The sequence below is a fragment of the Cyclopterus lumpus genome, chromosome 9, assembly GCF_009769545.1.
Source record: "Cyclopterus lumpus isolate fCycLum1 chromosome 9, fCycLum1.pri, whole genome shotgun sequence".
In the NCBI taxonomy this organism is placed as follows: domain Eukaryota; kingdom Metazoa; phylum Chordata; class Actinopteri; order Perciformes; family Cyclopteridae; genus Cyclopterus; species Cyclopterus lumpus.
The window spans coordinates 1,735,001-1,750,000 of NC_046974.1; the positions used below are offsets into that span (position 1 = coordinate 1,735,001).

Consider the following 15,000-nt stretch of genomic DNA (forward strand, 5'->3'; position numbering starts at 1 on the left):
GACACTTACCAGCCACACCTATTCACGTCAATGTATATGTATTTATATATATATATTTATATGTATATATATATACATATATATATATATATAAAAAAATATATATATATATATATACATACATTACAGAGGAGACGTATATATATAAATATAAATATAAATATAAAGAGATAAGAGAAGTTGCTCTCCAAACCTCTCAATCTGCTCAGTTTGTATCCCGGAGAGGACACGCCCCCTTTCCATGAAGACAGTAAAACACGAACTCTGCAACATTGCAAACATCATCTGCATAATTGTCCCATTCCGATGACGCCGTTCAAGCCGTATTGAGCTGCTCTGTGAGATGTGTGTTGCAGATTGAAGCGTTGGCGAGCGGCGCGTAACGCGGCCGTCGATAACGCCGCCGGGCAACTCACAGACGGTGTAATTATCTCCTCATAAGGTTATTAGGGGATCAATGGAGCCCGGTGGCCCGATGACAGAGGTGAGCTGATGAGGGATGGAGGGTGGTTATGACGACCCGGCTGTTAGAGAGCGGGTCCAGGTGGGTCCCCGAAACCCGGTTCTGGACACGAACCGGTTCTAAATGAGTACAACTAAATACTAAAGTATCGGTCCTTTAGAAGTCTCTCTGTCCTTCTGTCTCTTTGTCTCCTTGTCTCTCTGTCTCTTTGTCTTTCTGTCTCTTTGTCTTTCTGTCTCTTTGTCTCTTTGTCTCTCTGCATCTCTGTCTCTTTGTCCCTCTGTCTCTTTGTCTTTCTGTCTCTTTGTCTTTCTGTCTCTTTGTCTCTCTGTCTTTCTGTCTCTTTGTCTCTCTGTCTCTCTGTCTCTTTGTCCCTCTGTCTCTTTGTCTCTCTGTCTCTCTGTCTTCCTGTCTCTTTGTCTCTCTGCATCTCTGTCTCTTTGTCTCTCTGTCTCAGTGTCTCTTTGTCTCTTTGTCTCTCTGTCTCTCTGTCTCTTTGTCTCTTTGTCTCTTTGTCTCTCTGTCTCTTTGTCTCCTTGTCTCTCTGTCTCTCTGTCTCTTTGTCTCCTTGTCTCTCTGTCTCTTTGTCTCCTTGTCTCTCTGTCTTTCTGTCTCTTTGTCTCTTTGTCTCTCTGTCTCTCTGTCTTTCTGTCTTTCTGTCTCTTTGTCTCCTTGTCTCCTTGTCTCTCTGTCTCTCTGTCTCTCTGTCTCTTTGTCTCCTTGTCTCTCTGTCTCTCTGTCTCTTTGTCTCCTTGTCTCTCTGTCTCTCTGTCTCTTTGTCTCCTTGTCTCTCTGTCTCTCTGTCTCTTTGTCTCTTTGTCTCTCTTATCACTGTTGGACCATCTGAACTGATCCCAGTTCTCACCTCTTCAGTTTTACCACTGAAGAGACTCAGAGGGCCCAAAGAAAAAACAGACAAACCCGACAATTAGAGTTCAATGAGGATCCAGAGTCGTTTTTCTGGACTGTAAAACACATTCAACTTCCAAGTTCAACAGCATTCTGCCGGCTTCGTAACACTGTGGGAACATCCACCAAATACAAGTCTGAATCATGTCTTGTATCTGTTAAAATAGTTAATATTCCCAAAACAATGGTATCTGCCACCATGTTTAATGTCTGGCTCAAAGATCATGGAAGACGTTCAGTAGATGAGACTTGACTTGTGCGTCTGCTGTCAGGAAGTCACAGCGTTCCACTTTCTGACCATTGATCACGGCAAAAATATGAATTCCCCCCGAGGGGACAAATACAGTATATCCTTATTATAATTCACTTTTCAGAGAAACCAGTTATGTGGAATAAAAAACAAGTGAAACCATCCACGGTTAAACAAAGTAAGACGAGCCCTCTTGATGTCATTTCCAACGTAATGAAGGGTTATGGAGTCCAGGTCTGTCAGTCGGTGCGGCCACAGAAAGAGAACCCGGGCTGAACTCCGGGTCAAGTGAGGACAGCTGGCATCAGCTGGTTCACCCATAATCTGATGTACACACTTTAATATAATATGTTGTTCCAGTTAATGTCATTGCACTTGACCAGCAACACTTTTGTGTCCCCATCGATCCGTTTCATCTGCCTCCAGAGTTCAGAAAGCAGACTCAAAGTTCCTCAAGAGACAAAATAAAGTTACGAGCACATGAAACACAAGAAAATGTGAGAATACGTGACACAAAGGGCGACAGCACAATGACAAAAAGTACAACGTTTGGTTACTTCGGTTGAACCCAGGTTAGCTGTTGGTGAACTCTGCTCGTAGACCACCGATGAAGTCGATCAATTACATGTTCAGCAGACCGCAAGTGAGATTAATTATCTAGCGTGGTTGGCAGGGCGCGACACGCCGACTGTTTATACCCAGCAGCCACCAGCTGCTGCGCTCATTTTCTGTTCTCGGTGTAGCATGAAAGCATGGTGGACTTAGCTCGCCAACTAGCGCCCTGTTACACGGTGGTAAATGGTAGTAATGGGACTAGTAGTAATAACTGTGCTATTATTAATGTTGTTGTAGTAGTAGCAGTGCTGCAGAAGTAGTACTGATATTATGAGTAACAGTAGAAGTGACACCAGTAGTACTAGTAGTAGTAGAAGTGACCCCAGTAGTACTAGTAGCAGTAGAAGTGGCCCCAGTAGTACTAGTAGTAGTAGAAGTGACCCCAGTAGTACTAGTAGCAGTAGAAGTGGCCCCAGTAGTACTAGTAGCAGTAGAAGTGGCCCCAGTAGTACTAGTAGTAGTAGAAGTGACACCAGTAGTACTAGTAGCAGTAGAAGTGACACCAGTAGTACTAGTAGCAGTAGAAGTGACACCAGTAGTACTAGTAGTAGTAGAAGTGACACCAGTAGTACTAATAGCAGTAGAAGTGGCCCCAGTAGTACTAGTAGCAGTAGAAGTGGCCCCAGTAGTACTAGTAGTAGTAGAAGTGACACCAGTAGTACTAGTAGCAGTAGAAGTGACACCAGTAGTACTAGTAGTACTAGTAGCAGTAGAAGTGGCCCCAGTAGTACTAGTAGCAGTAGAAGTGACCCCAGTAGTACTAGTAGCAGTAGAAGTGACACCAGTAGTACTAGTAGCAGTAGAAGTGACCCCAGTAGTACTAGTAGCAGTAGAAGTGACACCAGTAGTACTAGTAGTAGTAGAAGTGACCCCAGTAGTACTAGTAGCAGTAGAAGTGGCCCCAGTAGTACTAGTAGCAGTAGAAGTGACCCCAGTAGTACTAGTAGCAGTAGAAGTGGCCCCAGTAGTACTAGTAGCAGTAGAAGTGACCCCAGTAGTACTAGTAGCAGTAGAAGTGACACCAATAGTACTAGTAGCAGTAGAAGTGACCCCAGTAGTACTAGTAGCAGTAGAAGTGGCCCCAGTAGTACTAGTAGTAGTAGAAGTGACACCAGTAGTACTAGTAGCAGTAGAAGTGACACCAGTAGTACTAGTAGTACTAGTAGCAGTAGAAGTGGCCCCAGTAGTACTAGTAGTAGTAGAAGTGACACCAGTAGTACTAGTAGTACTAGTAGCAGTAGAAGTGGCCCCAGTAGTACTAGTAGCAGTAGAAGTGACACCAGTAGTACTAGTAGCAGTAGAAGTGGCCCCAGTAGTACTAGTAGTAGTAGAAGTGACACCAGTAGTACTAGTAGTACTAGTAGCAGTAGAAGTGGCCCCAGTAGTACTAGTAGCAGTAGAAGTGACACCAGTAGTACTAGTAGTACTAGTAGCAGTAGAAGTGGCCCCAGTAGTACTAGTAGTAGTAGAAGTGGCCCCAGTAGTACTAGTAGTACTAGTAGCAGTAGAAGTGACACCAGTAGTACTAGTAGCAGTAGAAGTGGCCCCAGTAGTACTAGTAGCAGTAGAAGTGACACCAGTAGTACTAGTAGCAGTAGAAGTGACACCAGTAGTACTAGTAGCAGTAGAAGTGGCCCCAGTAGTACTAGTAGTAGTAGAAGTGGCCCCAGTAGTACTAGTAGCAGTAGAAGTGGCCCCAGTAGTACTAGTAGTAGTAGAAGTGACACCAGTAGTACTAGTAGCAGTAGAAGTGGCCCCAGTAGTACTAGTAGTAGTAGAAGTGGCCCCAGTAGTACTAGTAGTAGTAGAAGTGACACCAGTAGTACTAGTAGTAGTAGAAGTGACACCAGTAGTACTAGTAGCAGTAGAAGTGACACCAGTAGTACTAGTAGTAGTAGAAGTGGCCCCAGTAGTACTAGTAGCAGTAGAAGTGGCCCCAGTATTACTAGTAGTAGTAGAAGTGGCCCCAGTAGTACTAGTAGTAGTAGAAGTGGCCCCAGTAGTACTAGTAGCAGTAGAAGTGACACCAGTAGTACTAGTAGCAGTAGAAGTGGCCCCAGTAGTACTAGTAGCAGTAGAAGTGACACCAGTAGTACTAGTAGCAGTAGAAGTGGCCCCAGTAGTACTAGTAGTAGTAGAAGTGACACCAGTAGTACTAGTAGCAGTAGAAGTGGCCCCAGTAGTACTAGTAGCAGTAGAAGTGGCCCCAGTAGTACTAGTAGCAGTAGAAGTGACACCAGTAGTACTAGTAGCAGTAGAAGTGACCCCAGTAGTACTAGTAGCAGTAGAAGTGGCCCCAGTAGTACTAGTAGTAGTAGAAGTGGCCCCAGTAGTACTAGTAGCAGTAGAAGTGACACCAGTAGTACTAGTAGCAGTAGAAGTGGCCCCAGTATTACTAGTAGTAGTAGAAGTGGCCCCAGTAGTACTAGTAGTAGTAGAAGTGGCCCCAGTAGTACTAGTAGCAGTAGAAGTGACACCAGTAGTACTAGTAGCAGTAGAAGTGGCACCAGTAGTACTAGTAGCAGTAGAAGTGGCCCCAGTAGTACTAGTAGCAGTAGAAGTGACACCAGTAGTACTAGTAGCAGTAGAAGTGGCCCCAGTAGTACTAGTAGCAGTAGAAGTGGCCCCAGTAGTACTAGTAGCAGTAGAAGTGACACCAGTAGTACTAGTAGCAGTAGAAGTGGCCCCAGTAGTACTAGTAGCAGTAGAAGTGGCCCCAGTAGTACTAGTAGCAGTATAAGTGACACCAGTAGTACTAGTAGCAGTAGAAGTTGCACCAGTAGTACTAGTACTAGTAGCAGTAAAAGTGGCACCAGTAATACTAGTACTAGTAGCAGTAGAAGTGACACCAGTAGTACTAGTAGTAGTAGAAGTGACACCAGTAGTACTAGTAGCAGTAGAAGTGGCCCCAGTAGTACTAGTAGCAGTAGAAGTGACACCAGTAGTACTAGTAGTAGTAGAAGTGACACCAGTAGTACTAGTAGCAGTAGAAGTGACACCAGTAGTACTAGTAGTACTAGTAGCAGTAGAAGTGGCCCCAGTAGTACTAGTAGCAGTAGAAGTGACACCAGTAGTACTAGTAGTAGTAGAAGTGACACCAGTAGTACTAGTAGCAGTAGAAGTGGCCCCAGTAGTACTAGTAGCAGTAGAAGTGGCCCCAGTAGTACTAGTAGCAGTAGAAGTGACACCAGTAGTACTAGTAGCAGTAGAAGTGGCCCCAGTAGTACTAGTAGCAGTAGAAGTGGCCCCAGTAGTACTAGTAGCAGTAGAAGTGGCCCCAGTAGTACTAGTAGTAGTAGAAGTGGCCCCAGTAGTACTAGTAGCAGTAGAAGTGGCCCCAGTAGTACTAGTAGTAGTAGAAGTGGCCCCAGTAGTACTAGTAGCAGTAGAAGTGGCCCCAGTAGTACTAGTAGTAGTAGAAGTGGCCCCAGTAGTACTAGTAGCAGTAGAAGTGGCCCCAGTAGTACTAGTAGTAGTAGAAGTGGCCCCAGTAGTACTAGTAGCAGTAGAAGTGGCCCCAGTAGTACTAGTAGTAGTAGAAGTGGCCCCAGTAGTACTAGTAGCAGTAGAAGTGGCCCCAGTAGTACTAGTAGCAGTAGAAGTGACACCAGTAGTACTAGTACTAGTAGCAGTAGAAGTGACCCCAGTAGTACTAGTAGCAGTAGAAGTGGCCCCAGTAGTACTAGTACTAGTAGCAGTAGTCAAACTCACTCATCATGTGGTCACCCCACCAGAAAGAGGGCCCCGTTTGGGCCCCCGGCCATAGTTTGAGAAGCATTCTGTGGTCTCCGAGAGAGGAAGAGTATGTAACAGGACTAATGAACAGACTCCAAACAGACTAACTAGACCCATAATTCCATCCTCTGGAACCAGGAGCTGCATCTCGCCCTGGGCTAGCAGGCGGCCTCAGTTAGGACGACGTGGCTGGCGCTCTGTTTCCATCACAACAGCAAAAGAATAACAATCTGAATTATTTTTTTTCAAGAAGCGCACAGATAAGAACAAAAAGAAGCACCTCATTAGAGTCCTGTCAGCATGAAGGAGGACGCTTGTAAACATCTCAACTCTTCATTCTACATCCATGTGAAACTCCCCGGTTGGAAGTCTTCCTAGTGGCAATATTTATTGTGTTATTAATAGTCACCATCTTGGACGTAGCCCACAGTTGTCTTTCCTTCCTTTCGGGGAACTTTTATTCTGAAAATCCTTCTCAAAAACACCTGCTTAACCGAATCGTTTCTGTGTTTTGTGTTGTTGTTTTTCTTGGTCTCCAGTAAATGTCCCGACCACAGTCGTGGAGGCGATGAGCCGGCAGGAGTCCCTTCAGTCCTTCAGCAAGAACGGCAAACCCTCCTCCTCCTCATCCTCCTCCTCTTCGTCTTCCTCCTCGTCCACCCCCTCCGCCGCCCTCATGCGCTCCATGGTCTTCCCCCACTCCCCGTGCCCCAGGAATTTCTCCCTCCTGGACAAGGTGGGCATCGGGGTTCAGTCGGACGTCAGCTACGGCCAGCTGGGCTCCAAGAACCAGCGGGTCCTGGCGAGCCCGACCTCCACCAGCCAGCTCAGCAGCGACTTCAGCGACTGGCACCTGTGGAAGTGCGGCCAGTGCTTCAAGACCTTCACCCAGAGGATCCTGCTGCAGATGCACGTCTGTCCGCAGAACCCAGACAGGTAAGACGTGGACCGTCGATGACCCCCGTCGACCCGAGTATCGTCGTGACCTCTTTGTGAAGGTTAACACGAGGTGGAGTCCCAAAAGAGGACGTTTCCATCCATCGTGTTCACGCCACAAGCGTTTCGGTAAGAAGGAGGCTGTGACGGTTCGAGAGGTGGAGAGTAAATATATATATATATATATATATATATATATATATATATACCTTCTAGAAACTACCGGTCGGCTTTTAACAGCTGAAGAGGCTGTGTTTCAGTGAGGGCCCTTCCTGTTGGAGTTTGCATGTTCTCCCCACGGTTCTCCGGGTTCTCCGCCCTCCTCCCACAGTCAAAAGACTTTTAGTTTATCGTCGGTGTGTGAGTGTCTGTCTGTCTGGCCACATGTCCAGAGTTTACCTCCAGCCAGTCAGCTGTGATTGGCCCAAAGTCAGCTGTGATTGGCCCAAAGTCAGCTGTGATTGGCTCATACGGGATGAGCGGTTTGAGATGATTGATGGACATCGCAGCTCTTGAGATGTTGAACTTTCGTGTCCCCCGACCACTCAAAGCGCTTTAACGCTCCACGCCGTCGTTCACACACACATTCACACGTTCACACACACACATTCACACGTTCACACACACACTCACACGTTCACACACACATTCACACATTCACACACACATTCACACACACATTCACACACACATTCACACACACATTCACACACACATTCACACACACATTCACACATTCACACGTTCACACACACATTCACACGTTCACACACACACGCACGTTCACACACACACGTTCACACACACACACACGTTCACACACACACACACGTTTACACGTTCACACACACACGTTCACACACACACGTTCACACACACTCACATGTTCACACACACATTCACACATTCACATACACATTCACACACACATTCACACATTCACACGTTCACACACACATTCACACGTTCACACACACACGCACGTCCACACACACACGTTCACACACACACACACACACGTTTACACGTTCACACACACACGTTCACACACACGCGCACGTTTACACACACATTCACACGTTCACACACACTCACACGTTCACACACACACGCATTTTGGTCCTCACTCCAAAGGTTAAAAACCCTCGATGGTCCTCACTTCGATGGCCATACAAACACACACACACACGTTCACACACGCACATTCACACACACACGCGCGCGTTTACACACACATTTACATGTTGACACACACACACGTTCAGACACACACACGTTTACACACACACTCATTCACACACACACACGTTCACACACACACACGTTCACACACACACGTTCACACACACACGTTCACACACACGCGCACGTTTACACACACATTCACACGTTCACACACACTCACATGTTCACACACACATTCACACATTCACATACACATTCACACACACATTCACACATTCACACGTTCACACACACATTCACACGTTCACACACACACGCACGTTCACACACACACGTTCACACACACACACACGTTCACACACACACACGTTTACACGTTCACACACACACGTTCACACACACGCGCACGTTTACACACACATTCACACGTTCACACACACTCACACGTTCACACACACACGCATTTTGGTCCTCACTCCAAAGGTTAAAAACCCTCGATGGTCCTCACTTCGATGGCCATACAAACACACACACACACGTTCACACACACACATTCACACACACACGCGCGCGTTTACACACACATTTACATGTTCACACACACACACGTTCAGACACACACACGTTTACACACACACTCATTCACACACACACACGTTCACACACACACACGTTCACACACACACGTTCACACACACACGTTCACACACACGCACGTTTACACACACATTCACACGTTCACACACACACACGTTCACACACACACACGTTCACACACACACGTTCACACACACACACGTTCACACACACACATTCACACACACACGCGCGCGTTTACACGTTCACACACACTCACACGTTCACACACACACACGTTCACACACACACATTCACACACTCACATTCACACACTCACACGTTCACACACACACACGTTCACACACACACATTCACACGTTCACACACACACGCGTTTCCACACACACACATTCACACGTTCACACACACACACGTTCACATACACACACATTCACACACACACATTCACACATTCACACATTCACACGTTCACACACACGCGCGTTTCCACACACACACATTCACACACACACACATTCACCCATTCATACAGCAGATGCACATCGCCATGCGGCCCGGAGCATTTATTTACTCAGGTAGTCGTTTAACCTCAAGACTCCTTACGAGAGTGTTTTTCTGTAACTTGAAAGAAAACATAATCATATTTGACCCTCCATGGAAACAGAAGATAACCTGGAGCGTCACCAAACAGAAGATAAGCCGAGTACATTGACCTGTGAAGAAGAAGAGGAGCTCTGGTGTCATGGTGGACGTGACACAGCCTTCCACTGCAGCTCTCCAGGAGCCGACGTTCAGTTTATAATGTTTCACCCTCATCGTCGCACCGCTGTGTGACAGGAAGTGGGAGTTTGTGGATAAGAGTGAAGAGAGTGTAAAAGTGTCTGAGTGTGTATAACATCTGCCGACTTAATTATAAACAGCATGGAGGGAGGAAGAGGAGCTGATGTGTGTGTTTGTGTTTGTGTATCGGGGGGGGGGGGGGGGGGGGGGGGGGGGGGGGGGGGGGTTATTGGACATTTTTTGCTTAGCTTCATTTTTGCGGGGGAGAGTCGGAGCGGCATATAAATCAACGCTGTGCGTCAGTGAGAAATACCTCGCCTTACGGTGACGGGGCCAGGAAAACAGATGCCACTTATTCAATAAACTAATACTCATAGGGAAGAAAAATGTGGGCTGGACGTGGGGGAGGGGGAGGGGGGTCGATGTGGAGCCGCCCGTCAATAGGAAGGTTTTATGGGATGGAGGAGCAGATAGAATTCAGCTGAACAAGCCAAACTGGCCCGAGTCCCGGAGCTCCAAGGCCCCACTGCGCCTCACACCCATGTGGTCTGGGGTGGGACCAGTAGGCCCATCGCAGCACAGCGTGGACTCAAACCGCGTTGGGAGTAGATAGTCGTAGGGGGTTCTTGGAGTCCTGTAGGTGGTTCTAGTAGTCATTGAGTAACTTCTTTACGTCCTAAAGGTGGTTACAGTGGTCTATGAGGTCTACTGACATTGAGTCAGTAATTGAAGATGTTCTACAGGCTCTTTAATGTGGTTATAATGGTCATTGAAGAGGTTCTACAGGCCCTTGAATGTGGTTATAATGGTCATTGAAGAGGTTCTACAGGCCCTTTAATGTGGTTATAATGGTCATTGAAGAGGTTCTACAGGACCTTGAATGTGGTTATAATGGTCATTGAAGAGGTTCTACAGGCCCTTGAATGTGGTTATAATGGTCATTGAAGAGGTTCTACAGGCCCTTGAATGTGGTTACAATGGTCATTGAAGAGGTTCTACAGGCTCTTTAATGTGGTTATAATGGTCATTGAAGAGGTTCTACAGGCCCTTGAATGTGGTTACAATGGTCATTGAAGAGGTTCTACAGGCCTTTGAATGTGGTTACAATGGTCATTGAAGAGGTTCTACAGGCTCTTTAATGTGGTTATAATGGTCATTGAAGAGGTTCTACAGGCCCTTGAATGTGGTTATAATGGTCATTGAAGAGGTTCTACAGGACCTTGAATGTGGTTTTATTGGTCATTGAAGTACTTCCTGTCCGTGTTCAAAGGAAGCTGGCTCGTCTTCTCTGAACATTTCTCTCCCGTCTTGCATATTTATCAATGTTTACTTGGTGGGAACTTGAATAAAACACACACACATATTCTCAATTAACTTTTTCCGTCTTCTGAAACCAAACGGATCGTCAGTAAGACGGCGTCAAAGTTCCCCAATGACGATGAATCAGGAACAAACCTAAATGGACTTTGACATGTTCTGAAAAACAATGTACCAAATTAATAACCAGTGCTTTAATGATTGATGTGTTTATCATTAGTGCTTTTACTGAAACGGGGTCCGTTTGATCTCCAGCGTTCTGAACCCAGACCTCATTCTGGTGGCTCGTGTTGTTTATGAATGAAACGTGATTGTTTATATGGACATAATCACACTTTGTATTCCCAACGCCAGAACGTTTACAGCTGATTGGAAGTGTGTATCATCACACGCTGGAATTAAATGTTCATTTTGTCATTTGTTTTTACCATCTAGCAAAGCCTCGTCGGGAACTGGCCTCGGTTCGGGGTTCTCCAGGTTCTCCAGGTTCTCCATGCTCAGTAATCTCACATGAGTAATGGAGCATGTTTAACTTCATCTCTGGGGAACCAGGTAATTGACAGAGCAAGAGTGTAGCTTCAGCTCTTATCCACATTATCTACAATAAGTCAACAGGTCACGATGTGACAGCATACAGAATAATAAGCAGCAGTTATGCATTGATTCATAATGAGATGCGTTTTGCCTCTAGGCCACGACTGTAGTGTACAATAAATACAGCAATGACAAAACTATGGAACAAAGCAGAGATAACTGCTAAGTAGAATATTCTTAACATGAAACGTTTGGCTTATTGGAAGGAGATAACGACTCAGGAGCCCAATGGGAAAATAGCTTTTTAATAACTCTGTAGGTCATAAACCTCACATCGAATCAGGAAAAAGTCCCCAAAAATAACCTTTCACAGGGAAAAAAGTGAAGAAACCTTCAGGAGAGCAACAGAGGAGGATCCCTCTCCCCGGATGGACAGAAGAATAGATGTCATGTGTACAGAATGAACAGAGTTACAGAGTTACATAAACACATTTCATGAATATGACAATGTATGAATGGAACTCCAATCCATGAAACAGAAGGAGGTAGAGAGGAGGGGGCGGGGCATCAGCAGGGCCAACGCGGGAGGCCAGTTCACCAGGCATCAGACACCTCCAGGTCCAATGGACCCTATGAGACGTGAAGTCACAACGACTCTGGGGAGGAAGCAGAGTTAATAAGGTGCAATGGAGAGATGTAGATTCATCCATAAGGAGAGAGAGAAGAGGAGATAGGTGCTCAGTGTATCCTAAAAACTTAGTCTCCTAATCAATCAGAGTTTGACTTGTTTGTGCTCAACGTGAATCAAACCAATCAGATTGATGTCTCCCACTCAGTGAAAATGTTCTTCATGAGGTAAAAACAGGATTCCATCTTTCAGCAAATTGTGACTGTTCTTGACTTGGCAACTCTCTGGAGTTATTAAAAATGTTTTGATCACTCGACTCAAAAGCGATCCGACGCAACCGGGACTCTCATCCTGTTAGTGGAGGCAGATCTTCATCTGTAAGCGTGCAGAAATAATGTAAAAACATCATAAATACAATAACCTGCGCTGCAAGGTGGATCCAGAATGTTCTGCAAACTATTTGGTTCCGTCGTAATGAAACACTCTTCAAGAAGGAACAAAAACATTTTGGCTTATTCAAAGTAACCAAATGTGACTCTCCATGCTGATTCAAGGTTATGCTCTCAAAGAAATGAACGAATGGAAAGCTGCGAAACGTTGAAGGAACCACGTTCCTGCAGAACACCAGTTGATCTCACCTAGACCTCTGGGACTCCAGACGGCCTCCAACCTGCTAATTAACATGAGTTATCTCCATTTACTATAAACTGTAAGTTATGGACTCACATGTTATTGTCTTCATTATGAGTCTGTGAGTTCGAGCCCCTGAAGATCTACTTCAGATATTTAAAGCTCCATTCACATGTTTACCATCACAACATGATGGATGGCACACACAATGAGAATAGTTCTTTCAGTTGTTATGAAATGATTCATTTTGGCATGTTTATATAAATGTGATGAGTATGTATTGTTGAGACAGTGTTAAATGACTTTAGTTGACTTTGAAGGTAATGAACAGCAGCAATATGCTCAGATTCAACTGCTTTGAGTTTGAGTTCAATATAATACAGACCGCCTTCTTTTTAATCTTCAATACGGCAGAATATAATGGCTCCTGACCACCAGGGGGCGACTCCTCTGGTTGTATAGAAGTCTATGCTTCATGTGTTAAAGCTGCATTCTCTCTCCTGACCACCAGGGGGTGACTCCTCTGGTTGTATAGAAGTCTATGCTTCATGTGTTAAAGCTGCATCCTCTCTACTGACCACCAGGGGGCGACTCCTCTGGTTGTATAGAAGTCTATGCTTCATGTGTTAAAGCTGCATCCTCTCTACTGACCACCAGGGGGAGACTCCTCTGGTTGTATAGAAGTCTATGCTTCATGTGTTAAAGCTGCATCCTCTCTACTGACCACCAGGGGGTGACTCCTCTGGTTGTATAGAAGTCTATGCTTCATGTGTTAAAGCTGCATTCTCTCTCCTGACCACCAGAGGGCGACTCCTCTGGTTGTATAGAAGTCTATGCTTCATGTGTTAAAGCTGCATCCTCTCTACTGACCACCAGGGGGCGACTCCTCTGGTTGTCCATCCATCCATCCATCCATCCATTATCAGCTCTTATCCGGGGTCGGGTCGCGGTGGCAGCAGGTTCAGCAGGCCGACCCAGGCTTCCCTCTCACCCGCAACACTTTCCAGCTCATTCTGGGGGATCCCGAGGCGTTCCAAGGCCAGCCGGGAGATATAATCCCTCCAGCGTGTCCTCGGTCTTCCCCGGGGCCTCCTACCAGTTGGACGTGCCCGGAAAACCTCTAATGGGAGGCGTCCAGGAGGCATCCTGACTAGAAGAACCACCTCAGCTGACTCCTTTGGACACAAAGGAGCAGCGACTCGACTCCAAGCTCCCCCCTGATGTCCGAGCTCCTTACCCTATCTCTAAGGCTGAGCCCGGCCACCCTACGGAGGAAGCTCATTTCGGCCGCTTGTATCCGAGATCTCGTTCTTTCGGTCACGACCCAGAGTTCGTGACCATAGATCTGCCAGTCCATGGGCTGCCAGTCCATGGGCACTGTTCCCGACCCCCATGCGACACTGAAAAGGCGTGTCAACCAAGGAGTTCGTCACCAAGACGGACCGGTACAGCGCCTGTTTTACTGCTGCAGCCGCACCGATCTGCCTGTCGATCTCCCGCTCCACCTTACCCTCACTCGTGAACAAGACCCCGAGATACTTGAACTCCTTCGCTTGGGGTAGGCAGTTTGCCCCCACCTGGAGGGAGCAATCCGCCGGTTTCCGGCAGAGCACCATGGCCTCAGATTTGGAGGTGCTAACTCTCATCCCTGCCGCTTCGCACTCGGCTGCAAAACGCCCCAGTGAATGCTGGAGGTCACGGTTCGAGGAGGCAAACAGGACCACATCATCCGCAAACAGCAGAGAGGCGATCCTGAGACTCCCGAACCGGATCCTCTCCGCCCCCTGGCTGCGCCTAGATATCCTGTCCGTGAAGGTCACGAACAGGACCGGTGATAAAGGGCAGCCCTGGCGGAGGCCAACACCCACCGGGAACGTGTCTGACTTACTACAGAGGAGACGAACACAGCTCCTACTGCAGGCGTACAGAGACCGGATGGCCCGTGCCAACGGGTCCGGCACCCCATACTCCCGCAGCACCCCCCAAAATAAACCCAGAGGGACCCGGTCGAAAGCCTTCTCCAGGTCTACAAAGCACATGTAAACTGGTTGGGCAAACTCCCAGGACCCCTCCAGTAATCTTGCGAGGGTAAAGAGCTGGTCCACTGTTCCACGACCGGGACGGAATCCGCACTGTTCGTCCTAAATCTGAGGTTCGACAAGCGGTTGGAGCCTCCTCTCCAGCACCCTGGCATAAGCTTTTCCCGGGAGGCTGAGCAGTGTGATACCACGATAGTTCGAGCACACTCTCCGGTCCCCCTTCTTGAAGATGGGAACCACCACCCCGGTCTGCCAGTCCATGGGCACTGTTCCCGACCCCCATGCGACACTGAAAAGGCGTGTCAACCAAGACAGCCCAACAATGTCCAGCGCTTTCAGCATCTCAGGGCGGATCTCATCCACCCCTGGCGCCTTGCCA

The 15,000-nt window shown here is 47.0% G+C and overlaps 1 protein-coding gene across 1 annotated transcript in view; it reads left to right on the top strand.

Annotated features, from left to right (window-relative positions):
• The window catches only part of prdm6 (PR domain containing 6), a 77,124-nt gene that overhangs the window by 46,242 nt on the left and 15,882 nt on the right, over positions 1-15,000 (top strand). Inside the window, exon 7 of the mRNA XM_034540716.1 lies at positions 6,512-6,908. Within this exon, the coding sequence (XP_034396607.1) occupies positions 6,512-6,908 (397 nt within the window). The remainder of the gene's footprint in view (positions 1-6,511; positions 6,909-15,000) is intronic.